This window comes from Heloderma suspectum, chromosome 3, assembly GCF_057233095.1.
Source record: "Heloderma suspectum isolate Gila_16-S chromosome 3, 16-S_ref, whole genome shotgun sequence".
Taxonomy (NCBI): domain Eukaryota; kingdom Metazoa; phylum Chordata; class Lepidosauria; order Squamata; family Helodermatidae; genus Heloderma; species Heloderma suspectum.
Genome location: NC_139460.1, coordinates 101,236,804 through 101,264,473, shown reverse-complemented (window position 1 = coordinate 101,264,473; position 27,670 = coordinate 101,236,804). Strand labels below are relative to the sequence as shown.

At 43.9% G+C, this 27,670-nt stretch overlaps 1 protein-coding gene across 3 annotated transcripts in view; it reads left to right on the top strand.

Annotated features, from left to right (window-relative positions):
- The first annotated feature begins 16,916 nt into the window (after positions 1-16,916).
- The window catches only part of GK (glycerol kinase), a 49,201-nt gene continuing 38,447 nt past the window's right edge, over positions 16,917-27,670 (top strand). Inside the window, exons 1-3 of one of the 3 annotated variants that reach the window (XM_084843980.1) lie at positions 16,917-17,299; positions 25,474-25,547; positions 27,298-27,404. In XM_084843980.1, the coding sequence (XP_084700106.1) occupies positions 17,207-17,299; positions 25,474-25,547; positions 27,298-27,404 (274 nt within the window). In that variant the 5' untranslated portion in view covers positions 16,917-17,206. The remainder of the gene's footprint in view (positions 17,300-25,473; positions 25,548-27,297; positions 27,405-27,670) is intronic. The other 2 variants (XM_084843981.1, XM_084843979.1) reach the window with 2 other exon arrangements.

The following is a 27,670-nucleotide window of genomic DNA, read 5'->3' as shown; positions in this document are numbered from 1 at the left end:
CAATATTAGGTAGCTTTCAATGTTCTTTCTCAAACATGTGAATTAATAAACGTATCTGCAGTTTAATCATGATCTTGGCCATGCAGCTTTATGGAGAGACTGCAGAAGATAATTGTTTTACAAAGCCACAATATTTACACTGCTTCATCACACTGAAGTAGTTAGCAGGTGTTGTCCTGTGGCCTGTTCAGCCTCCTTCCCTCCCCCCCGAAACGCTTTCACTAGATGGGCATAAAAACCCATCCAGTGAAAATGCAGGGCGGGAGAACGGGGAGCCAAAGATCACCTCCGCTGCTCTTCCCACCCTTCATAGGATGCTCATTAAGTCTCCAGGGCGCAGCCCATAGGATTGCACCCTAAATTACTTTGGATCCAACTGTCTTGAATTTAGTTTAATGCAGTGACACAATTCTCCACTTCAGCCTATCTCCCATCTTATGAAACTGGCAAAGGATTCCTCAACTCCAGCTCCTCCCAGTGTGAAAAGATTCCAAGATTCTTCACTTGTTCACTTCAGCTGCTCATACCTGTGTGCAAGCCAGAACACAGGCAAATAGCAGTAAGCAACTGAGCTGAAATTGCTCTAAGAAAACCTTTGTTATTATTCACACTGGAAGAGAGGCAGCATTAAAGACCCCTGTGCCTTGGCTTCTGCGAGACTGAATCAATGCATAAAACTAGGTTTGCTGGTCCTCCAACCTTTACTCAATTCAAAATATGGCCTTTTTAACAAGCATGCTCCTTGCTCGTTCCTTTATGTATCATTGTGCTTTGATTTATTTTGCTGTCCTTGTTTTGCTGACCTCTTCTTACTGTATACTGTTCTGGATAATTAATATACCAGCTTCAATAGAGTAGCATAATGGAGTCTTCTACATAATATATGTAAAACATCTCAGTGTAGCAACAGCAAATGTGGTAAAACAGGGAAGTAATTAAAACTTCAGAGAAGTAATTAAAACAAGACAATAATAGCAGTATTTTCCACCATATGGCCATAAGATTCAATTTGCAGAAGAGCATCAATATGCATTTATATGGTTAAAAGTTGCTTTTCCTTAGCATTGAAGCAGCACATTTCTTAGCCTAATCTAAACAAAGTCCATATTCTTTATTAATAAGGAAAATCAAAGTTTGTGAGACAGGATGATTTACTTCTGATGAGACCACCCACATGCATTAAAAGACCCCCCCCCCGACTCCAAAGGATCTGGCCCCCACCACTTACACTAAGGTAAACAAAATGGTATCAGCTACATGCTAAATATTAATTATTGTAGCATGTAGTTTAGCCCTTAGTCTTCTCCTATTGTTCTCACCCCAGACTCAATTAGCACATTCCTTCCGAAGCAGAGGGAGCAAAGTAAATGCTCTTCAGCACAGTCTATCTATGGTCATCTCTGAAGACAGCCAGCACTTAGGCTAATTTCCATAACTGCAGAGAATCTGCCAGGCTAAACTTGCCCAACTGGTTTGACCTATGCTAGCAGTCTCTCACAACCACAGATACAAGGGCTGCAAGTTCCTTGAGAGACCTCTTGAGAGATCCTCCAGACTATTCCCCAGCTACCCACCCAATCTCATTATATTACAGTCTGGCACCAAGGTGCAGGAGAGTGCCCTTGATTGCCTGCTTTTATCCATTTGCAAGACTCTTTCCAGGCAAAAATTGCACATACCTGTTCTCACCTTGATTCTACATTGTACATAGGGGCAGTATAGGTGCCTAGAGCTTCTGCTTGCAGTTTTCTATTAATACTTTTTTTCGTTTGTAAGGCCGACAATGTGGGCAAAGTCCTTGAAAATGCAAGTCTGATGGAATGTGCAACTGATCCTGGTCTATCTTGGCTGGTAAAACCAGCCAGAGGTAGACTGACTGAGTGCGTTGGAAATGTCATAAATGCTTCATTCGTATGGTACTGCTGGGGGACATCATTCAGATATTTGGAGTTTGATGTCATCCATATGCTAATGTACTCAGCTTTACCTGTCCTTTCCATCTGACTCCAAGGAGAATGTGGAAGTTTTGAAATGTTGTCTGAAGTCACTGAAAGATTGGGTTTGGACCCAAAAACTGAAGCTTAATCCAGACAAGCCAGCCTGTTTTGGAGGAGGTTGCAACTTGCACTCCCCCTGAAGAATCAGGTTTGAAGGTCATTGTGAGTGCTCCTTGACACAGCTTGACATCGGGGGGAAGGGGATCTTCACGACAATGGAATGAGAAGCACATTGGAGGATTACCCAGATTTTCATGGAATTGGCTCTGGTCCATCAGGGACACACGAGGCAAGAAAAGCCGAGTGTAGAGTACCTTTAAAATTCAGTTTTCGGGAGGCACACAGCGCTTGAAAGGAACATACTTCTGGGTGGCGTGGGAGGACTAGAACTGAACTTTATGAATGGAGAGCAACTAATTGACAATTCTGAAGGCTCTCTCCTGCTACTACATTATCCCCCCCCCCCTTTTCCCAGTGTGCGCATTTTTGCCTTGAGAAGCCAAAATCCCTAATTCTGGAGTGCAGCATCTTCCCATGAGCAGCCCAGCCTGCCAATTTTGCCCCATTCCAGCATTCTGCTGCAGAATTAGCGTTTCCAACCCCCCTTCCTCCTTCTCCCTGTTGCACTGAGATGAGAAGCTCCTGTGATCTCGAACGATCGCTACTGAGACTTCAGCACAGCATCAAGATAGCGATTTCATGGAGAAGTGAAAGAGTCCTTTAGGGCAAGTTATTAAAATTACCTGTAATCCTTTAAGCGCTTTAACACTTTAGTGATTTACCATGGCTCCATATGCATTGAGATCTGTTAAACATTTACTGCAGGGAAGTGAGATTTATTTTGTACTTATGAGTAAACATGCACAGAAAGGGGGGATATGGGAAAAACTACTTCAGTAAGGGAAACAAGAGGGAATAGGGCATCCCACCCCCATGACCATATCACTGCCAGGTCACAGAGGCACACCCAGGATTTAATGCAGGAGGGGCATGGCACACTGTGGCAAAACCACCAGGAAGCCACTTTCAATAATAAAAAAAAAAGTTGGAGTAAGAGGAGTTTCAGACAATGTGACTTTTCAAGAGGGAAGTAGCTGGTTGGCAGTAGATTAGTGACGTCATCTGTCGTGAAGGACCTCAGACTGCTGTGATTTTGCACCAAATCGCTCGTGAAGACAGCCCCCTGGATATCTGGCTGTGGCAAGGAGTGCCTTTGACCAGTTTAAGATGGTGAGACAACTGCACCTCTTCCTTAAGAAGCAAGATCTGGCCATGATGCCACAAATTTTAATTAACATTTTAGTTACCTTTAGTTAGACTACTGCAATGCACTTTACATGGGGCTGCCTTTGAAATGTATCTGGTAACTTCAGCTAGTGCAGTTACTGCAATAAGAATGCTGAGCAATGGTGGAATGGTTAACGGTGACGTGCAGGAGCTTATGACAATGCGTATACATGTACCAAACATCAGCAGTATCTAGCATAATGCACATTTTATTAGGATCAGCATGACTGCAATTCTACCCATGGTTTCCTGGGAGTAAGCTCCATCTAAGTAGTACTTACTTCTGACTGCATAGGTTCACATTGTAAAACACACTGAGCTTTAACAAACAATATTCAGCCAGCTGAATTGTACCCATTAGCTTTCTTTGTCTCTGGGTGGTATACAATACCTTAATTTTATATTTTAAAAAAAATTATCTGCAAATACAACCATAACAAACCAAAAAAGGGGTGAAACCACAAAAGAGGGTGGGAAGAAGAAAAACGAACATATCATAATATATATATACACACACAATAATGACTTACATAATGCTTAATATTTAAAAAAGAGGGGGAAAGAAGGATTTAACACTTCCACATTAATATAAGCAGTACATATATCTAAATAAGCATCCAAATGAGACTGACAACTGTAGGATATATGTTCAAGTGTAGCAATAGCAATAAGATCTTCAGTCCATTGAATGATATAGGAGGTGGGTGTTTATCCTTCCAAGCTTGAAGTATAAGCCTCTTTTCAACTGAAAGGGCTCTCAATATCCACTTTTGCTGTCAGTTTGTTAATCCCCACAATTTAGGGATGTAATTTAAAAGCGCATGAACATCCACTATTAACATTAGCTTTTAATCAGAAATGCAAACACTCACTCGCAAATAACACTTACCATTTAAACTGCTAGGATGAAGTAGGAACTCCTTCAAAGAAAAATAAAGTACCCATAGAATCCTAAGAGTTCTTCCATCTTGTCTGGATTGAGTCTCAGTTTATTGGCCCTCATCCAGTCCATTACCAGGCCCAGGCACTGATTCAGAACATCCATTGCCTCTCTTGGATTTGATGAAAAGGAGAGATAAAGCTGGGCGTCATCTGCATATGTAGATGTCAAACAGGATAGGGGTGTCAGGGTGGAAACTGAGCCAATAGAACCCCAGAGCAGTTCTGATTCTGAGGAGGAATAGCAATCCGTGGGAGAGGAGATAGCTTATCTCTCACAGGCACCGCAGCTGGCAGAGATTCCTCCTGCCAGCATTCCTGGGATAGATAGTGACCCTGGCAGTGAGAGAGTGCTGGAGGGGGGCTTGATGGACGCTCGGCACCGGCGCAGAGAGCGATGACAGATGGAGGGCATGGAAAGGCGTAGCACTCATTTGGCACGCAAGCAATGGTCGCGTCCCGAGGACCCAAGGGAAAGAGGGAGGATCTCTCCGTAGCCCATAAGTTCAGGGTCTTCCCGTGATTCTCCTTCAAATGGGGACCAACTCCCTAACCTGGAGCATAGGATACTCTGCTATCTTTCCTCAGTGCTGTTCCTTGCTTAGTCGCTGGTGATTAAGTTGTAAAAGGAATAAAGCCTTGAAAAGAATCCTTTTCATCTGTGTCTTGAGTTGGCTATTGGAGTAGACTGTAAGAGGCAGCTAGGGCGCTCCTGACAAGAGGAGAAGATGGAACCCTGTGAAACCCCATAGCATAACTGCCAAAGGACAGGACAATAATCCCCCAGCACTACCTTCTGGAATCAACCATCCATGTAGTACCTCCAGCTCCCAACCCAGCCAGTCTATCCAGAAGGATATAATGGTTGATGGTATCGAAAGCTGCTGAGAGGTCCAAGAGAATCAACAGGGTCACGCTCCCCCTTTTCCTGTCTTGGCAAAGGTCATCCAATACGGCAACCAAGTCAATTTCCATTCCAAACCCATGTCTGAAGCCAGACTGAAATGTATCCAGATAATCAGCTTCATGCAAAAGTGTCTGGAGTTGATCGGCAACCACCTGCTCGAGCGCTTTATTTATTTATTTATTACATTTATATCCCACCTTTCTTCCATCATGGAACTCAAGGTGGCTATATGTGGTTCCCAGGTGGTTTCCCCTTCAAGCACTGACCAGACCCAAGCCTGCTTAGCTTCAGCAAGGTGGCTGCCTCATGTGCCTTGCCCGGGAAGGGGATGTTGGCAACTGGCCTATAGTTAACATCTAGGTCCAGGTCAGGCTTCTTTAGGAGTGGCCTAATTATTGCTTCCTTTAAAGAAGCTGGTACTATTCACTCTCCCAAGGAGGAATTTACAACCCCCTGGACCCAGCTGAACATCTCCCTATTAGAAGTAATAAGCCATGAAAGGCAAGGGTCAAGCACACAGGTGATCAACCAGATTTGGCCAAGCACCTTGTCCACATCCTCAAACCTCAACAACTGGAAGCCATCCAATAAAACTAAAGCAGTCAATGGTTTGGACACCTGTACTAATGGAACTGCATTAACTATGGTGTCTATGTTGTGACAGATTCAACCAACTTTATCTTCAAAGTTTCATGCAAACTCATCACAGTGTGTCACCGAGGGTTCCACCATCTCTCTCCCTGGCCCAGATTGCAACGGACCATGAAACACTTGGAAAAGCTCCATTGGACAGCAGTGAGAAGATGCAATGGTGGTGGAAAAGAGATCCCTCTTTGCCACCATCACTGCCACAAAGTATGCTCAATAATGAGCTCTAACCTGTGTTTGGTCAGACTCGGCATGAATTTTCCTCCATCTCTGCATTCCACAGAGTAACCAGGGCTTCTACAGAAGCACCAGCCATGCCAGCAGGAAAATCCCCTAGAGCCCTTTGGAGTCCATTAGTGTCTATGGGTGGGAAGGTGCAAGCTGGGTAAATTCTGATCAAAAACAAATTGAAACAAATTTCTCATAGAGCCCTAGCCCAACCTAAAACAGCTACTCACCAGCAACAACAGACTACATCCCACCCTGTGAAAGACCCAGATGCCAAATCTGTCCACATATCTACTCTGGCAATACTAGTTTTTTTCATCACATTTTTTTTACAATAAACAAGGGAAAATACTTCATTTTCAGAAATTCCATATTATTTAAATTGAGAAATTGTGCTTAATGACAACATAAAAATGAGAATGAAATTGCAGCTGCTGTCCACTTTATATGTAAATGCTGTTTTATGATACTGAAAAAAAGACTTCTATTTGTAATTTTCATTCTGGAATATAGCTGGCTAGCGAATAGGCTTAAAAAAACATAGCTCTAAAAGTAGAGGCATTAATTCCTGTATCAACTGAAGTTCATGAGACCTGGCCAAGGGTCCTGAAAGGAGCCTCAGAACAAGTTTTCCCTTTTCCAATTGCACAAGAAATTCACCCATGTCTAGGCCTTTGTCAGGAGTGCCCTAGCTGCCTCTTACAGTCCCCACCAATAGTCAACTCAGGACACAGACGACAAGGAATTATTTCCAAGACTTTATTCCTTTATGACTCTTTCAGAATACTAGTTGCTAGCACCAAAGCAAGGAACAGCACTGGGGAAAGATAGCTGAGTAGCCTAAGCTCCAGGTAAGGCAGTTGGTCCCCATTTGAAGGAGAATCACGGGAAGACCCTGAACTTATGGGCTAGGGAGAGATCCTCCCTCTTTCCCTTGGCTCCTCAGGACGCGACCGTTGTTTGCACGCCAAACGAGCGGAATGCCTCCTTTCTGCACCCTCCAGCTGTCGTTGCTCCCTGCGTCTGCGCCGAGCGTCCAGCAAGCCCCCCTTCAGCGCTCTCTCACTGCCAGGGTCACTATCTATCCCAGGAATGCTAGCAGGAGGAATCTCTGCCAGCTGCGGTGCCTGTGAGAGATGAGCAAGCTCCTGTCCCACAGATTGCTGTTCCTCCTCAGAATCAGAACTGCTCTGGGGCTCTATTGCCTCAATTTCCACCCTGACAGCCTTGGCTATTTGGCTAGACTGATTGGGACAAGTGGATTACATTTATTTATCCTATTCCATGGATTTCTACACCATAAGTGTGGAAGAGAAGGGAGAGATCATAGTAACAGTTCTGTCTAGGAACTGCTAATGACTATGTAAGCTTTCTCAGATTTAAAACAATGGCCACTGGGATCAGATGGGGCAGATACCAAAACTGAAGCATTAATTTTTCTTATTTCTTATTAATCCCTGAGATCTGTGAATTATGTATGAAAACCACTCCTTTCTTCCACAAACAAAGGACACATCTTTAAGGAACAATTTAAAAGAATTGCTGAGTCACAACTGAAAGCTGTGTAGGCTAGCTACATAGAAAGCTATCTACGTTTTTTCCAACAAGCAGAAGAAGGGTAAGATTTACAACAAAACAAACTCTTGACTATGAACCAAAAGATGTCTTGCCCAGTTACTGAAAGCCTCCATTTTCAAGGCTATTATGGGTCATGCATAGTTTATTTATTAAACAGATGTACATACTGCTGTCCATATTTAAAAGTAAGTGGCTGGCTTAGCTTTGCCACTACTATCCAAGACACACTTTTTGTTACAAACACGTTTACGTTTTTCTAATAGATTATTTCATTGTTCCAGATTTTATATTATTTACTACTGAGTTGAATACATAAGGATTTGATTGACTAAAAATGAATTGAATACATAAGGATTTGATTGACTAAAAACTTTAGTAGAAACAAATGAAAGTAGAATGATATACAAACCTCAGACAGCCTCCTGTATACACAATTCAGTACCATTAAATCTTGGGTACTGTACTTTATTGTCAGTATTTAAAGAGCAACTATAGCAATTCCCACCTGTGCAAGACTATACAAGACCTGCATAACATTGTGTTGGCCTCATATATGCGTATAAGTCACTCAGCAGCTATGGTTGAATAGAAGGAAAAGTCACTGCAACTGTTCCAGAATTTGGTGAGTTCTCCCCACCCCTAACAGACTACAGCCCACTCTATACAGGTTTATTTGAAAGTAAGTACCACTGTGTTCAACTGTATTTATTCCTAGCCAAGTGTGCATAGCCTCAGTCTGCTAAGACTAAAATCACAAATCCAGCTTGAAATCTGCTTCATGGGGAAATCAGATGCATTTGTACCAGAACTGTGCAGGAAGTTCGGTGTCAAAAACATTACCTATACTGAAGTGTGTATGTTTATAAAAAGTATTCTTATTCCATCGCTCCACAAAAAAATGCTCAAGTTGGCTTACAGTCTAATCAACATATTTAAAACAATAAAATACAAAATAATCAACAATAAAAGAGAAAGGCAGCACATAAAACACTTTAGCTAATATATCAGGATATTAACATTAACAACTCGGCAGGCTAAATGCCTGCTGGGAAAAATGTATTTAAAATATAAAGTACTTTCCTTTTTATTGCTGTGCACATATTTGTTAGACTAGACTAGCAGCTTCAAACTATGTAACATTGCTGTTCTGTTAGATAAATAAAATTATGTACATATTCCTGATGAACATTAGGGATCTGTTTGGGTAGCTTATGCAGTTATACACTTTCCTCTGCCTACTTTATTAACTTTCTGGTGCCAGGCTTTATTAACTTTTTATACTTAAACTGGCTTTTTAAATTGTTAGCGGCCACTTGCTTTATTTTAAATATGTTTATATGGTCAGCCCTGGTTAGTACTTGGATGGGAGACTGCCTGGGAATCAGGCTTCCTGCACTGAGCAGCGTTGGACTCGATGGTCTTGTAGGCCCCTTCCAGCCCTCCGATTCTATGAAGTCTATGAAAGCTGCATTTTAAAATTGTTCTCTTCCATGTTTTAGCTGCTTTTATATTTATCTCTCCTTTTAGGACTATTTTTAAATTATTGTTGCCACTGCTTTTACATTCATTTTGCTATAGGTTTTACTATTATATTTTATTGCTTTTGTTTTTATTATGTATGTCACCCTGAGAGCTCCAGCTATACGACAACTCATAAATTGAATCACCACCAAATTAAAATTATTTTTGGACTAAATCCACTGGACTTCTACTTACACAGCAGGAGCTTCCCTTCCCATCCTCGCCCTGCAGCCCTTCTCATGTTCCTCAGATCTGCTCCAGAGGGTACCCCAACTTCCAGAGCAGATTTGGGGGACTGCAGGGGTGAAGGGGAATTTGATTCACCAGCGGTGTCTGTTCCACGGAACAAAGGACACTGTTGGATACAACTCATTGTATTTATTCCCTGATCAGAGGTAAAATTGGCATTAACATCTCAAAAATGCATGCCTGCTTTATGAACCTGTCACAAATGGGTATTCCACATTCAAGCAGACTGAAACCCCTCACTATTTCTAAAGATTACAGTGACTACCCATGTAGCTTAATTTATGAGTTACATCAGTGGTCCCCAACCTTTTTGGGACCAGGGACCGGTCCGTGGAAGACAATTTTTCCATGGACTGGGGGAGGGATGGGATCAGGCCTCAGTAGGGGTGTGGGAACCCCCCTTACCTTGGGTCTGCGGGGGGGGCGATCCATCCCTCCCCCCCGCAGAATCCTCGTCGGCCCTGGACTCGCCGCAGAGCTGCTGGCCGGCTCTGGCCGGGGGAGGACTTCCAACTACTGGGATGCAAATGGCGTCCGCATAGCGGCTGCCATTTACGTCCCTGTTATTTGCAGTAATAGGCTATTACTGCAAAGAACAGGGCCAGAGCCGGCCGGCAGCTCCATGGACTCACCGCGGAGCAGAGCCAGCCAGGGCCGGTGAGGAGTCTGGGGCAGGGGGGAGGGATGGATCGCCTCCCCCCCTGCAGACCCAAGGTAACGCCGGGTTCCCACACCCCTACTGCGGCCCAGTCCCTAACAGGCCATGGACCGGGGGTTGGGGACCCTGAGTTACACAACCAACCATTAGCACTGCTTTATGCCATTCATCCAGCCAATCGGGTCTTAAGAGGAAGACAAATCACTATAAAGTAGGTATAGTGATTCTGTGTGAAATAGTCTACGTTCAAATAGTTGGCATAATCTCACTGGCATAACATTAGTGTTGTAAGACAGAATGACATCTGGCATCCACTTCCTGATCTATTCCGTGTTGCATGTTTGCACAATGTAAAAATAAGACTTTCACAATCACATTTGCTTTTTGCCAGGATCAAATGAGGGGACAAAACCAAGCAACAACAGAAGAATGTAGTTAACACAGCTCATGGGGAATTAGATTGTTTCCATGTGCCTAGAATCTAAGGGGATTCACACAACTATTCTGTGCATGGCCAGCTGCTATTTCTGTTTGATTTGTATTGTACACATGGAGAACAGGTCACCTGTTACTGATCACACACAAATACGAATTACTGATCACACACAAGCACAAAAGCTGACCTTGCAGGCAATCACAAACCTTTCTAGTGCTGCTTGCGATTTTGCTTCCCTGCAACAAGTTATTCAGACAGATCATTTGCTACATGTATGGAGCAGTGAATCAGAGGAGGCTGGCTATCTAGCAAATGACTCTGTGTATTAGCTAAGTCAGTGACTTTCAAATTGTATTCAGAGGACCCTGAGGAAACCCTGACAAGGTTCTATAGATCCTTGTAGATCACACCAGTAATATCCAACAAGCTTCCCTGAAAGACAGCTTGCTCACCATTACCAAATTTCCCCTGAAGTGTGCAGTCAGCCTTAGCCCTCAGGCGACTGTTAGGTGCATTTTAAAGGAATTGGGTAGCAATACAGATAAGAAACTCCATGATTATTATTTTTTAAATTAAATATATGCTAATACAATAATCCATTTAACTTATAATTTAGCTTCACCCTCATTGTGGGGGAATAGTGGCTGATTGGAGTTTCACTTTTTCTGTTGTGCATGTGGGAGAGTTATGCCTTGCCCGATTCTTAAAGCTTTTAGGAAAATGGCACGAGACTTCTAGTGATAAAGAATGTGGTTAAACATGGTGGAGTTAAACTTGCATCTTTGCCAATGTGGCTGAAATAATTAGCTCTTTCAGTCTTATATAAAGAAGCAGTTTGGCCTTTGAGAGGTTGAATGGGGTTCAGGGCGGGGAGACTGCCTGCAACCAGGAACATCTTTACATTTTTGTGGTATTTGTCATTTTGTTTTTTTGGCAGTGTGTGTGTGTGTGTGTGTGTGTGTCTGTTCCTCTAAAAAGCTCATAAATTCAATAACTTATGCCATGTGGTATGCTTAATTGATAAATGAGAGGGGATGGGATGGAAGTCAGTGACCTGGTTCGCATGATCACCGCAGCCCACTATGGCTTATTTAAGCCACAGTGGGTTGCAGCGTGTGCCAGGCAACTTTTGAATATTCAAAACGCAACCACGGCTTGTTGCGACTTCCAAACCCAGTGAAGGTGGGTTGTTGGCATGGTTAACAAACTGCCCAGAATCCATGGGCCGTTTTAGGGTTGTGGGTGGTTTGTTAATCATGGCAACAATCCATCCTCGCCGCGTTCGCATGTCACAAGCTGTGGTTGCATCTTGAATATTCAAAATGGCCTCCCGCACACACTGCAACTGCCTATAGCTTAAATAAGCCACAATGGGCTGCCTGATCATGCAGCCTGGTCCATTCTCATGCCTTTTTCACATGAAAGCTATTCCTCCCTATCTATGGTTATATAAAAACAGTTGATGTACCACTGCAAGGACTATGACATTTCACACATATTTAAAAGTATTGTTCCTGTACTAATGTGGTATAAGTCCTGGAGTAAGGAAGGTAGAGAGGTTTAAAAGCCCCACCCATTCCAAAAGTCATCAATCAACACCACTATTCAAAACGCTCCACAATATCCAGCAGTTCAGTGGTAGATGTCTGGGGGTTCCTCTGCAGGTTCACTGTAGAAAGGGTTCCCTGAAGTCAGAAAGTTGGGAAGACACTGAGTTAAGTGCCTTGCAAACCTGTTCTTAAAATGACATGTTTTCTTTATAAAGTTCAAGTACAACTCCCCTTAAACAATGATAAAATAATAATATCCTTTGCTACTATTAACATATTTTAAAATTCAAGGGAAAAAAGTTTAGGGATGTAATCACACTGGTGGAATATATGCTTAAATTATCTGTCATATGTTACCTGTTCTCTGTGGGCAACAAAGTAATTGGATAAAACCGGGACAACATGCAGTGATTAAATTCAAGCCTAGGGATATAAGTCTTTATATAGCTAAACTGACACCACTGTTGTCTGTATTTTTTTCTAACTACTAGATAGTCTGCCACTGAGACATTAATAGGTAGCAGAAAGAAACCTAGCCCTGAACACTATTTTGTTTAAACATGTGAACTTTTGATTGTAGTTGTGTGTTCCTTGAAAACTGAACAAAAAGGCTTGTTGTCTGTATTCATTAAACATTCAACTGTCCTCATAATGACTGCATTTAAAAAGAACGAAAAAGAGCAGAAAGCCACACCTTGTATTTCTATGGCTTTTTGGTTTTCAATATGCACTGAAATCCAAATTAAATCTAGGTTCTTTTTTGCTCAATATGCAGCCTTATTATTACAATAACTGAAATGCTTTGAACAGCTTTGCAGTATCCATGTAGAATAAACTCTTGCATTTTTAAAAAGCATTTGGGTATGTACTGATTCCCTTTTCCTTAGCACTATATGATATAAATAAATTGCAATGGCCAGCTGCTGAATGTTTGCTTTCTGGGATGGCGTGACAGAACTCATTTCTAAGTACTCTACTAGGCTGTTTTCTTAATATTCACAGTGCAATCCTATATATGCCTATTTAGAAGTAAGAACCACCAGAGAGTTCAATGGAGTTTACTCCGGGGTATACATTGGCATGGGATTGCAGCCCAATTCTGTAGTCCTATATTTACTTATTTATTAAATTTCTTAACCACCCATCTGGCTGGTCACCCAGCCACTCTGGGCGATGTATAATGGTACAATTTAAAACAGTAAAATTATACATTAAAACATTATTTAAAAATACCCTAACCCACCCCAAATGCCTGCCTGAATAACCAAGTTTTCAGTGTGTGGTGGCAGCTCATTAAAGAGGGGGCATGGCAGAGTTCCCTAGGGAGGGAGTTCCACAGAGTGGGGGCCACCACAGAGAAGGCCCTCTCCCTCGTCCTCACCAGCCTAGCTGTCCTGGCTGATGGGACAGAGAGAAGGCCATCTGAGGCTGATTTTGTTAAGTGGCCTGTCTGGTGTTGCTGGAGGCGCTCCTTGAGATAGGCTGGGCTGGAACCGCATAGGGTTTTAAAGGTCAAAACCAACACCTTGAATTTGGCCTGGAAAACAACTGGTAACCAGTGCAGCTCCTTCAGCACCGGAGCGATGTGATCACACCGGCAGCTGTCTTTAATCAGGCGAGCTGCCGCGTTCTGCACCAGCTGCAGCTTCTGAACCGTCTTTAAGGGTAACCCCATGTAGAGCGCATTACAGTAGTCTAGACAAGAGGAGACAACAGCATATACTACCAATAGGAGCAGATGGTCGGGAAGGCAGGGGTGCAGCCGCCGTATCAGATGAAGATTGTACAACGCTGTCTGGCTCAAGGCTGACATCTGAGCCTCCATGGACAGCTGGGAGTCTAAAATGACCCCCAGGCTGCAGACCTGGTCTTTCAAGGGTAGCCGTACCCCCTTCAACACCAGGTCAACATCTCCTAACCTACTCTTGCCTCCCACCAGAAGTACCTCGGTCTTGTCAGGGTTCAGCTTCAGCTTATTCCTCCCCATCCAGCCACTTACCTGGGAGTAAGTCTCATTGAACTTAGTGGGACTTACTATATTACTAGAAATATAGAGGGTTACATGGACATCAATGCTCCAGGTAGGGTGGTGGTGGTAGTATCCACTGTATGTGTGTAATGCTGATGCTCTGTTGAGGCCTTGCTCTGGCATGCCTCTGTCATTAGAGGTTAGCTGGATGGTGAATGGGGAAAGGATTTTTTCTGTGGTTGCACCCCACTAATAGAACACCCTGCACAGAAATATTACTCAGCATCAAATGTTTCATTATTCAGGCAGCAAATTAAAATTCATTATTTCCCTTAGCATCTTTCCCAATGATCCTTGCTGCTGCTATGGATTTCATAGAGCAGGGAGAAGCAGCAGCTTTACATAGCAAAGACACGTGCCGCAATATACAGTCAGGGCCAGAAATATCGGAACAAGGATAACTGTTTTGGCAGTTGGCCTCTGTGCACCACCGTGTTGAAGTTGAAAAGAAACACACCCAGATGGGAGCAAAGTCAGGACTTTCAGCTGTAATTCAAGGGGTTTGACAAAAGTGGGGCACTACCCATTCAGGAAGGGGAGCCAGCAGTGGCATACACACACACCCATCGTTGGTGGCTCATAAGTAATGGAACAAACCAACATCATTTCAGACTTAAGGTTCACCTTTAATTTGTTGTTGTTCAGTCGTTAAGTCATGTCCGACTCTTTGTGACCCCAAGGACCATCGCACGCCAGGCCTTCCTGTCCTACCTGGATGAAAATCCTTTGCAGTCAATGACTGCCTGAAGTCTGGAACCCATGGACATGACCAAATGCTGAGTTTCCTCCCTTGAGATGCTTTGCCGGGCCTTTACTGCAGGAGGGTCTTTCTGCCTTCAGTCTTGTCTTCAGTAAGTGAGAAGCATGCTCTATTGGGTTGAGATCAGGTGACTGACTTGGACATTGAAGAACATCCCACTTCTTTGCCTGGAGAAACTCTTGGGTAGCTTTTGCTGTATGTTTGGGGTCATTCTCCATCTGCAATATGAAGCGGCATCCTATCAGTTTGGCAGCATTCAGCTGAATCTGAGCAGAAAGTATAGCCCTATACACTTCAGAATTCATCCTGCTGCTTTTATCAGCAGTCAGGTCATCAAGTGACCTGTGTTCCATTGGCAGCCATACGTGCCCATGCCATAACACTGCCTCCACCATGTTTGACAGATGATGTGGCATGCTTTGGATCATGAGCTGTTCCTTTCCTTCTCCATACTTTTCTCTTCCCATCATTCTGGTACAAGTTAATCTTGGTTTCATCAGTCCAAAGAATCTTATTCTAGAACTGGGCAGGCTTTTTTAGGTGTTTGCTGGCAAAGGCTAATCTGGCCTTTCGGTTCTTGAGTGTTACCAGTGGTTTGCACCTTGTTGTGAAGCCTCTGTATTTACATTCATAAAACCATCTCGACTGTAGATGTTGACAATGACATGCCTACCTCCACAGCAGCGTTCTTGCCCTGGCTAGATGTTGTGAAAGGGTTCCTCTTCACCATGAGCAGAATTCTGTGGTCATCCACTTTAGTTGTCTTCTGTGGTCTGCTAGGCCTTTTGCTGTTGCTGAGCTTGCCAGTTAATTCCTTCTTTTTCAGGATGTTCCAGACTGTTGCATCGGCCACTCCCACTGTTTTTGCTAACTCTCTGATGGGTTTATGTTGTTTCCTTAGCCTAATGAAGGCCTCCTTCACTGGCATGGACACCTCTTTGGACCTCATGTTGGGAGTTCCAGTGAACAGCTACCAAATGCAAATGTAACACTCAGAACCACCTCCAGGACTTTTATCTGCTTGATTGGTCATGGGGTACCCAGGAAACAGGCCACACCTGGCCATGCAGCTGCTTGTCAGCCATTCATTCCATTACTTATGGAATGAACCAACGATTGGGGGGGGGGGTGTCTGCCCCTGGCTATCCTTCTTGAATGGGTAGTGCCCCACTTTTGTCAAACCCCTTGAATTACAGCTGAAAGTCCTGACTTTGATCCCATCTGGGTGTGTTTCCTTTCAACTTCAATGTGGTGGTGTACAGAGGCTAACTGCCAAAACAGTTATCCTTGTTCCAATATTTCTGACCCTGACTGTAGCTGGGTTTTTTTTTTAACAAAGGCAGGGCATCTCTTTAGGAACTGCATGGCTATCCTATGCACTTTTACCCAGAAGTAAGCCCCACTGAGCAACACTATTTACTCCCAGGTAAGCATACACAGATCTGTACACTTCTCCTCAATGCACATTTCTACTTCGTTCTTTCATTTGAAGAAACTATATACAGACTAAACAGGAAATTCCTTGCAGTAGTGGCTCCAGGTTTTTGATGGCCTTTGGACCCCAACAGGCCCCCTCCATCAGTGAGTTTACTTTCTCACTGCCATTGTCACCAGCTGCTATTGCTCCTCATCCTCATCAGTCCTACCACTTGCTTGCCAGACAGGCAGAGATCCCGTGAGTAGGTAGGCAGAAGCATCTACTGCCCCTTCTTATCACCACCTCCAGTGTCTGGACCAGAGCAAGAGGTAGGTGAACAAGCAAGTTGCAATGCTGAGGAGCAGGATGGCCAACTACAGGAGCTTCTTGTCAGTGGGCCCCTGCTGGGGTATGGGCCTCCACCAGATGGCCTACCATCCCTACCCTTGACTCCAGCCCTGATTCCTCGTTCCTTAACCACTGACTTGGGCAGTGCTGTCAACCACCACTGGCTGCGGCGGCTGATTGCCTCACAACAGAAGAACGCGCGGAGGAGGTCGCCCCACGTTCCAAGCCCGCCTCCGCCCGCGCGCAACGCAAAGGCTCTTGCGTCACGAACTCCGTCACGGCCCATCCGCGGCGCTTTCCCTCAGCCGCTGTGACCGCACCCGCCAGTGCGGCGAGGTCGACGTCGAGGAGCTCCCGGTGCGTCAGAGGCCCGGCCCACGTGACCGGCCGGCTCCGCGGCGCTCGCCCGTCCCCGAACCTCTCTCCCATTTCCCGTCGCTCCCCGCCCTCCCCTCCTCCCCGCGCACGGATTGGCGGCTGAGCGGCAGCTCCCCCTTCCCCGCCTTCTGCCTCTGTGATCCGGGAAGCCACGCGCGGCTGTAAAGAGAGCGAAGGGCGCCGGCTCGGCAGCCTGTCAGGGTTCGTCGGCGCCTCCTGCCGGGCTGGTAGGGTCGCCTAGGAGACGCGCCACGGCCGCGCGGACGGAGCCTGCCCATGGCAGCGGGAGCGGCGGCGGCGGGCCAGGGTGGGGCGATGGGCCCGCTGGTGGGGGCCATCGACCAAGGGACCAGCTCCACGCGCTTCTTGGTAAGCGCGACCTGAACGAGCGCAAGTAAAGCAGCTGCTCCCAGGGAAGGTGGAGAAGGCGGGAGAACAGAGGCAGGGGCGAGGTCGCCCTTGGTGGGTCCGTGTGGAGGACGGGAACCGGGGACGGAGGGAAGCCGGGAGGGGGTGGGCATGTGCCCGCGAAGGGTATCCTCCTGTCCAGCGCACAGGGCTCGGCTCGAGGACGTGTTTCCAGTTGCAGTCTCTAGAACCCCTGAAGAAAGGATAGGTGAACGTGCCCTTGAGTAGGTACAGAGTTCCTTCTCCTCCTCACTAGTCCCCCCCACACGCACACACACACACACACACGCATGTTGGTGAATACGGGGAAAGGCTTCTGGATCAGAGGGGGGTGTTTCCAGACAGACCCACGACTGTCTTGGTAGTTCTTCCGAATTAGGCACTGCCAATGCAAGTAGGTGCGGCGGGAGCTCTTTATGTATTTTATTTATTTATTTATTACATTTATATCCCGCCTTTTTTCCTCCAAGGAACTCAAGGTGGCGTACATAATCCTCCTCCTCTCCATTTTATCCTCACAACAACAACCCTGTGAGGTGGGTTGGGCTGAGAGTATGTGACTGGCATGCCTCTGGGAAATCAGTGCTGTTGCCTCATTCAGAGATCAACATGCACTGCGTGTGGTTGCATTTGACAGACATCTGGTGCCCTCCTGGGAGACTTAAAACTGGGAATCAAGGCAAGAAATCTGGGCTTGTGCTTGACTCATGTATATATGCAGTTTGTGTCCTGTGAGGTCACACTTGCCTAATCCGGTTTTGTAGGGGCAATCCTACCCGCACATACTTGGGAAATTCCAATTGAGCTTGGAAACACTTGCTTCGGGCATGCATAAGACATATAAGGTGAAATTTAGCTTGGGTTTTTGTACATTGGCTGTTTCTGCCTGGAGTGGGAGGGTTGGGTCACTGTCACTAGAAATTAATGCCTTTCCCCAGATTTAACACTAGGTCACCAATCTTAAAAATGCTTTTAGTCAAAAACCTGCTCTGAACTTCATCTCTGGTTCTTTAAACATCCCCTTTGCCAAAATTTTCCTTGTGGCCCATCTCTCTCTCGTTTCCTTTTTTTTTAGAAAACCAGGCATAAGTTCCTAGTGGACTTTGCTAAAGTTCAGGAGTGTGTACCAAAAGTTATGAAAGCATGCAAAGGCAAAATTGCTTTCATGGACAGTCTAAAGTCCTTGCTGCTGCAATAGAATCCCTTTACTGATAAGGGGAATGTGTAAAAGGCAAGTAATATAACTGCAGTATGGGGATGTACACACACAAGAGTATTAACCCCACTTTGGCACATTCTCTGTGCATGCTGCTTTCAGCCTGGTATGCGGTATAAGGATGGATTTGTCATTTTATGTCCTTATGAAAATTATGTTGCTTGTTTATTAATAGCAGTAGTCTGCCAGATTTGGTACTAAGTACCTTGGTGTGTGCAGTTCACCAAAATACACACTAGAAGCCCCTTCTGGGACTCAAGTGAACCTGCAAACTCAAGTGAACCTGCAAACTCAAGTGAACCTGAATTGTGCTCAAAAACAAATAGAAAACCAGTTAAGTTGTTTCAAAACAGGTATTATTTGGTGTATAAAACACATACCAGACATACGTCTGGCTGCCACGTTTGGCACTAACTGTAGTTTCTGAACACTTTTCCGGGGTAGCCCGATTTATTTATTTATTTATTTATTGCATTTATACCCCGCCTTTCTCCCTCTCGCAAGGAACTCAAGGCGGCTTACATTATCCTCCTCCTCACCATTGTATCCTCGCAACAACAACCCTGTGAGGTAGGTTGGGCTGAGAGTCTGTGACTGGCCCAAAGTCACCCAGTGAGCTTCCATGGCCAAGTGGGGACTAGAACCCAGATCTCCCGGCTCCCAGTCCGTCACTCTCACCACTACACTACACTGGCTCTCCTACACTAGCCCGATGTGGTGCATGTTACAGTAATCCAAATTCATTATGTCTGAATTGAGCCAAAATGTGTGTATACTGCTTTTTATCCTGACACGTCTTATTCACTTCATCTTAAGTCAGGTATGGGAGACATGTGGGCCTCCAGGTGATGCAGCTCCCATCAGCCCAATCCAGCATAGCCAATGGTGAGGGATAATGAGAGTTACAGTCCAACAATATTTGGAGGACTACACATTCCCCATCCCTGTCTTAATTGAACTCAATGGTGAAGTCTTACTTTCAAAGGGATATGCATGCTATATATTTTCCAGCCCAAAATATGTTCTAGAATATAATGTGCTATAATGTAGGTTTCCCTCAGCAAACTAACACAGTTTGCTATAACAAGGAGTGTAACTCAGTGGTAGAGCACATGCTTTGCATGCAGAAGATCCCAGGTTCAATCTCCAGGGTAGGATTAAAAGACCTACCGTCTGAAAACCTGTCAGGATCGACAATAGTGCGCTAGATGGGACCAAGTATAAGGCTGAGCTTCCTATGTTCCTAATAAAAACATGAAGTAATACATTGGTTCTCCAGCAAAGGAGATTGTTACCTTGTCGTGGTGCTGGAGCTTGAGCACCTCAGTGATGACTTTATACATGGACTTCACCAGATGGTCGACACTGAAATCAGATTGACTACATCCTTTGTAGCCAAAGGTGGCGGACATCTATGCAGTTGGTAAAAACAAGACCAGGAGCTGACTGTAGTTCAGATCACAAACTTCTTATTGCACAATTTAGAATCAGACTACAGAGAATAGGGAAGACCCACAGATCAGTTAGATTGTTGTTGTTGTTCAGTCATTCAGTCATGTCCGACTCTTCGTGACCCCATGGACCATAGCACGCCAGGCCTTCCTGTCCTGCGCTCTCTCCCGGAGCGTGCTCAAGTTCATATTCATTGCATCCGTGATGCTATCTAGCCATCTCATCCTCTGCCGTCCCCTTCTCCTTTTGCCTTCAGTCTTTCCCAGCATCAGGGTCTTTTCCAGGGAGTTTTCTCTTCGCATCAGTTAGATATGAGCTCACTAATATTCCTAATGAATATGCAGTGGAGGTGAAGAATAGATTTCAGGGACTAGATTTAGTAGATAGGGTCCCGGAAGAACTATGGACAGAAGTTCGCAACGTTGTTCAGGAGGCGGCAACAAAAAACGTCCCAAAGAAAATCAAGAAGGCAAGATGACTGCTGAGACACTGGAAGTAGCCCAAGAAAGAAGGAAAGTGAAAGGCAACAGTGATAGGGGGAGATATGCCCAATTAAATACAAAATTCCAGAAGTTAGCCAGAAGAGATCAGGAATTATTTTTAAACAAGCAATGTGCAGAAGCGGAAGAGGATAATAGAATAGGAAGGACAAGAGACCTCTTCCAGAAAATTAGAATCATCGGAGGTAAATTCCAGGCAAAAATGGGTATGATCAAAAACAAAGATGGCAAGGACCTAACAGAAGCAGAAGAGAGCAAGAAAAGGTGGCAAGAATATACGGAAGATCTGTATAGGAAGGATAATAATATCGGGGGTGTGGTCAGTGAGTTAGAGCCAGACATCCTGAAGAGTGAGGTTGAATGGGCCTTAAGAAGCATTGCTAATAACAAGGCAGCAGGAGACGACGGTATCCCAGCTGAACTGTTTAAAATCTTGCAAGATGATGCTGTCAAGGTGATGCATGCCATATGCCAGCAAATTTGGAAAACAGAAGGATGGCCATCAGATTGGAAAAGATCAACTTATATCCCCATACCAAAAAAGGGAAACACTAAAGAATGCTCAAACTATCGAACAGTGGCACTTATTTCACATGCCAGTAAGGTAATGCTCAAGATCTTGCAAGGTAGACTCCAGCAATTCATGGAACGAGAATTGCCAGATGTACAAGCTGGGTTTAGAAAAGGCAGAGGAACTAGAGACCAAATTGCCAATATCCGCTGGATAATGGAGAAAGCCAGGGAGTTTCAGAAAAACATCTATTTCTGTTTTATTGATTGTTCTAAAGCCTTTGACTGTGTGGATCATCACAAATTGTGGCAAGTTCTTGGTGGTATGGGGATACCAAGTCATCTTGTCTGCCTCCTGAGGAATCTGTATAATGATCAAGTAGCAACGGTAAGAACAGACTACGGAGCAATGGACTGGTTTAGGATTGGGAAAGGAGTACGGCAGGGTTGTATACTCTCACCCTACCTATTCAACCTGTATGCAGAACACATCATGTGACGTGCTGGGCTTGATGAAGCCAAGGCTGGAGTTAAAATTGCTGAAAGAAACATTAACAATCTCAGATATGCAGATGATACCACTTTGATGGCTGAAAGCATGGAGGAGCTGAGGAACCTTATGACGAAGGTGAAAGAAGAAAGTGCAAAGGCTGGGTTGCAGTTAAACCTCAAAAAAACCAAGATTATGGCAACCAGCTTGATTGATAATTGGCAAATAGAGGGAGAAAACATGGAGAGAGTGACAGACTTTGTTTTTCTAGGTGCAAAGATTACTGCAGACGCTGACTGCAGCCAGGAAATCAGAAGACGTTTACTTCTTGGGAGGAGAGCAATGACAAATCTTGATAAAATAGTTAAGGGCAGAGACATCACGCTGACAACAAAAGTCTGCATAGTTAAAGCAATGGTATTCCCCATAGTAACCTATGGCTGCGAGAGGTGGACCATAAGGAAGGCTGAGCGAAGGAAGATAGATGCTTTTGAACTGTGGTACTGGAGGAAAATTCTGAGAGTGCCTTGGACTGCACGAAGATCAAACCAGTCCATACTCCAGAAATAAAGCCAGACTGCTCACTTGAGGTAATGATATTAAAGGCAAAACTGAAGTACTTTGACCACATAATGAGAGGACAGGATACCCTGGAGAAGATGCTGATGCTAGGGAAAGTGGAAGGCAAAAGGAAGAGGGGCCGACCATGGGCAAGATGGATGGATGATATTCTGGAGGTGATGGACTCAACCTTGGGGGAGTTGGGGGTGGCGAGGGCCGACAGGAAGCTCTGGCGTGGGCTGGTCCATGAAGTTATGAAGACTCGGAAGGGACTGACCGAATAAACAAGAACAATAAATTGGTTATTGCTTGTTGGCTCTTACAAAAGGCAAGAATTATACCTCCTCTTTGTCTTGTCCTCCATGTTGCATTTGGCCACGCAGTTGGCCAAGTGCAACCTCTGTAGTTAATTGTTGACATATCAATAAGTACGCAACCCAATAATGTGTGTATGTACATACCTACAGCGCAGTGATTCAAGAAGAAAAGCGAACATGGTTAGCTGTCCCTACCCTCACTGAACACTTTACTCGTTGCAACAGCATCAATATCTATTTTTTAACATTCCCTTAATACATTAGAAACTTGTTTCAGTAAACAAGAGAGAGGCTGTGGGCAAAGGACCTGTGTGTTTAGTGGAAAGTTTAGGAGGAAGCTGGAGAAACAATGAATGAAAAGGGCTGCATCAGCACTGTTTAAATATTTTAATTACTTGCGTAGATAGGAATAAAGGAAGCTGCCTTATACCAGGTTAGACTATTTGTCCATCTAGCCCAGTGTTGTTTACTTTGACTGGCAGTGGCCTAGCATAGTATTTATTTAGTAGGTTAATTAAGCCTGCTTTTTAATATGCTTTTCAATATTCGTAATTTGGGGTTGCTCCCAGAACTGTCACTTGAGACACAGCGGACTCGGTGGCACAAAGCGGCTTTTATCAGCTTAGGCTAATATACTAACTATGCCCTTATCTCGACAGAGATAGTCTAGGTATAGTTATCCATGCCCTGATAACTTCTCGTCTGGATTACTGCAATGCATTATATGTGAGTATGCCTTTGAAAATGCTCCAGAAACTTCAGCTGATCCAAAACAGGGCAGCAAGATTGTTAACAGGGACTGGCCAACAAGATCATATTTTGCCAGTACTTTTCCAGCTGCATTGGCTGCCAGTCCATATCTGGGCTCAATTCAAAGTGCTTGGATTAATATTTAAAGCCCTAAACAGTTTGGGGCCAGGATATCTGAAGGATCGTCTCCTCCCATATGTACCTGCCCAGACCCTAAGGTAATCTTCAGTCCTTCTCCAGGAGCACCTGCCAAGTGAGGTGGGCGGCTACCAGGAAGATGGCCTTTTTGGCTGTGGCATCCCAGCTGTGGAACGAGCTCTCTAAGGAGGTTCTCCTGGGGCTCACGTTGTACTCTTTCCAGCGCCAGGTGAAGACCTTTTTATTTTCCCAGGAATTTTTGCATTTTAGCATTTCAGTTTTTTAGCTCAGCTGTTTTAAATTTGTTACTGTATTTTAAATCTCTGCATTGCTGCTAAGTTTTATTCTGGTTAAACTTTATACTGTAACTTTAAGCCTTTATATTTTATACTGTTTTTATGCTGTACTTGTGGTTTTAACTTTTGTGAACCACCCAAAGAGCTTTGGCTATTGGGCAGCAAAGAAATGTGATTGACTGATTGATTTCCCAAAGCATGGTATAATTAAAAGATTTAAACCATACATATACAAGCACAAACACTTGTATATGGGAAAAATAATTTCCATAAACTAATGTGGTTTTTTAATTAGCACCCTCCCCTGTTTTTTATGCTTTTGCACAAAGATTTACTAGCAGTAATGATTTGCTTGACTGCAAATTTAAGAGAAGTGTCTGAGCTAATGCCTCACTTCTGGTAAGGGTCAAGTTAAACCTAAGCTGACATATTTCAGATGAACAGAGAAGCTTCATAATTATCCCCATTTTTATAGAACGCACAAAATAATTACGTAATTACTGTTGCCCATTTTCTAACTACATTGGATCATTCAGTGTTCAAAACTCCTCTGTCATCATATTTTTATGAACATAACAGTGTTCTATTTTTAGTGTTTATATAATACAGTTACTCAGGAATGTCAAGTGTATCAGCATTCTTCATAAAGCTACTTCAGAGGGGGAGGATGAATTTGGGATTTAGACTACCAGTTATGAAGTTTGAGAAAGAACAAGAAATTATGCACAAACACTAATCTCAACCATTTATCTTCATTGACCATTAACAGTATAAATACAGAAATGATTTCTACCGATCTTAAAATGGAAGGATAATATTGTACTGGTGACACCACTTATATTCTAAGGGCGCAATCCTATGGCCGCTAGTCAGTGGCTAGACGGCCATAGGATAGGTCAGTTCCTGGGAACCGACCTCCACTCCCTCCCGCACTGCCTGACAGGCCGCACGGAATGGCCCCGCACTCCACACTTGGAAGAGGAGTGCGGAGCGGTGAAAACGGGGCATTCCTGGGGGCGTGCCGGGGCAGGTAGAAGTGCCGTTCCAATGCTTCCTATGCGTTGTCTGGTGTCCACCACCACCCCGCTCCGAGTTCCCGTGGCTAGACAGCCGAAATCAGCTGTCTGGCCACAGATGTAGAGTGGCTGAAGTGCAGAGGGGACAATCCCCTCTGCACTTCTCCTGCCCTGCATTGGATAGGTGTTCGCCTCCAAGTTCGGAGGCAGCCGTGCAATCCTATGCTTGTTTAGACAGAAAAACATCCTACAACTCCTGACGTGCCCTAGCCAGCCATACTGGTTTGGGCATGCTGGGAGTTGTAGAAAAATTTTTGTCTAAACATGCATAGGATTGCACACTAAATGGATAATTAGATTACATTTCTTTATATGTGCCTGTGCTTTATATATTCTTCCTCCCTCCCTTTTAGAAATGACTCAAACTAGAGGGGAGGTATCCTTGATTCATTGTTCTTCTTGTCCATAATCCCCAGAAACTGTTACCTCCCTTTATCTACTTGATACATTGACCTTTCATATTATTGCAGAATCATTTAATATGGTCGCAAAAGCCATAATATAACTCAAGACTCAAAAGTCTTTGCTTATAACTGCTTTTTTAAAGTAAGTTTAACTTCCGTTTACAGCGATGTATTGTTAAATGCCCTATTCTAGTGTTAAGCGAATGTTCTCATGTCATCGTGCTCTGTGATAATTTTATGCTGTGTATAAAATGCTCAGCATTTTGTTAGGGCCATTAATCTGTATCTTAATGTCACTGTCGTCAGTGGAACTTGCTTCCGAGTAACTGTTTAAGATGTAGGTGCCAGGCTTCTTTGTCTGCCACTCCCTTTAATTATTGTTTTACAAACTGGTTTGGTGAACTTTTGTGTTGTGTTGTTTGCAGGTTTTCAATGCGAACACAGCTGAGTTGTTGAGTCACCACCAAGTAGAAATCAAACAGAAATTCCCCAAAGAAGGGTATGGATCTTCCTTTGTGTACTTGAATGCTTGCAGTTTAGTGTGATGATGATATTAAACTCTGTGGCTTGGATCCAAAGGTGCCCTACATAAGTGGAAAGATACTTCTGCTCTTCAAATTGCCTTCCCCCAATTTGCACCAATTCCCCCTATTTCTTTAGTCCCGCATACATCTGTGCTGTTTTGAGGAACTTGGGGAGGATGTAGCTTTTTGAGGGCACCAGCACTGATGAGTAAGTGGTGGGAAAGCTGCATTTCATCAGTGAAGTTCTGCTTGCATTTCTTTTGATTGAGGCCTACATGTTTCTGCTCAAGTTAGTGGATTGGTTTGTTTGTAGAAATATGAGATCAAGTCCAAAAGGTGTATATTCTTGCAATAATATACTTGTCTATGTGCTGTTGGTATGTTTCCTTTTAAAAACAAAACAAAACATAGGTGGCCTTACAGAAGAATTTTTGAGATGAAAAATTAATAACTGGGTGATCTTTTCTCCTATATTTGCTGATCATGTAGTCATGTAAATCTGCCCCTGGGATAAGTTTTTAAGATTTTCCAGAAAAGCAGTAAGCAGTGATCTTGTCACATGTTATGAGATTTGGATGACTCCTTCACTTTTCATAGAAATGTCACTTCAGAAATGTCACTGCCTTAACTTTGACACCACAGCTCCCACCCCTCAGCATATAAAAAAAATTAGAAATGCCTGTTTGCTTGATGTAAACACCGACTATTCGCATTTTTCACACTGGAAAATGTGCAATTTAACCTCTAGCTTGAAATGTGATTTTCACTATGATTTTAAATCATAAAGCATTTTTTCTGTCAGTTTATAAATATGTGTTTTAGTTTTTACAATGTTCTTATTAGGAATGGCACAGGCGCCCGATTCAGTCCAGGAATCCAATGGAACCGCCCCTGCCCGCACCCCTGAGCCCTGCTCTCCGAGCCCCTGCCCCTGCTCACCCCTCGCCCACGCTCGGCGAATGGCCTGCACTCACCCTGGTGGCCTCATCGAGCTTCACGGTCACCATTTTTTGAGAAATAAAATGGCAATCGTAAAAATGCGCATATTTGCACACATGCAAAAATGTGCATTTTTGCGAATGCACATATTCACATATGCGCAAAAATGTAACTTTTAAAAAATACACATTTTTGCGCACACACAAATGTGCACCATCATAAAATGCGCATTTCACACATGAGAATATGCACATTCGCAAAATTAGCATTTCGCGTGCTCATTTTTGCGATCACCATTTTCAATTTTTTTTAAATGGCGACAGCGGAGCTCAATGAGGCCGCTGGGGTAAGTGCAAGCTGCTTGCTGAGCATGGGAGGAGCTCGAGTGTGGTCCGGGGACTGGCGAGCAGGGACAGGGGCTGGGCGGGTGTCCAGAGAACCCAGACAGGGGTGAGTTCACACATCCCTAGTTCCTATTGAGAATACTGTTTTACTTGTCCAACTTATAAAACACCAGAAGATATATAAAGTTCTTTCTTAAGCTACCTAAACTAATAATTCTGTCTGAACAAGTTTTTGATAAGAGGAGTCAAGGTGAAAAGATCCACTAAACTCTGCTTCTTGGCAGACTAGCTGGTACCAAGTGAAATTAATGCTGAAAATTGTCATCTATTTCTAAGGCAATGGAGCAAGCAGGCATGTCTTTATGGTATTTTGTGTCCATAATGTCAGTTGCAAAATGCAGCTTTCTGATGTTGGCCTTGCTTTTATGCTTATCTGTTCAAGGTGGGTAGAACAAGATCCAAAGGAAATACTACAATCTGTCTATGAATGTGTGGAAAGAACATGTGAGAAATTGAACCAGCTGAATGTAGACATTGCCAACATAAAAGGTATTACGTTTTTTCATTAAAATAATGGATAATTTCCCAAAACTAAAGGTAGAGGTCAAGAGGGAGACAGTTGTGAACTTTAGAAACCTGATGCATAAAGTAGTAGCCAAACTATTAAAGTGATTCCTCAGGCTGGAAAAAAACAGACAAGATATTTCTGTAGCTTATTAATATGTTTTGACAGAGTGACCTTTCCTGTTCTTGGGGGAGTGTGCAAATTAAGCCATAAATTATTTGCTGTTTGTGCGATGTTGTGTTTCTTTTCT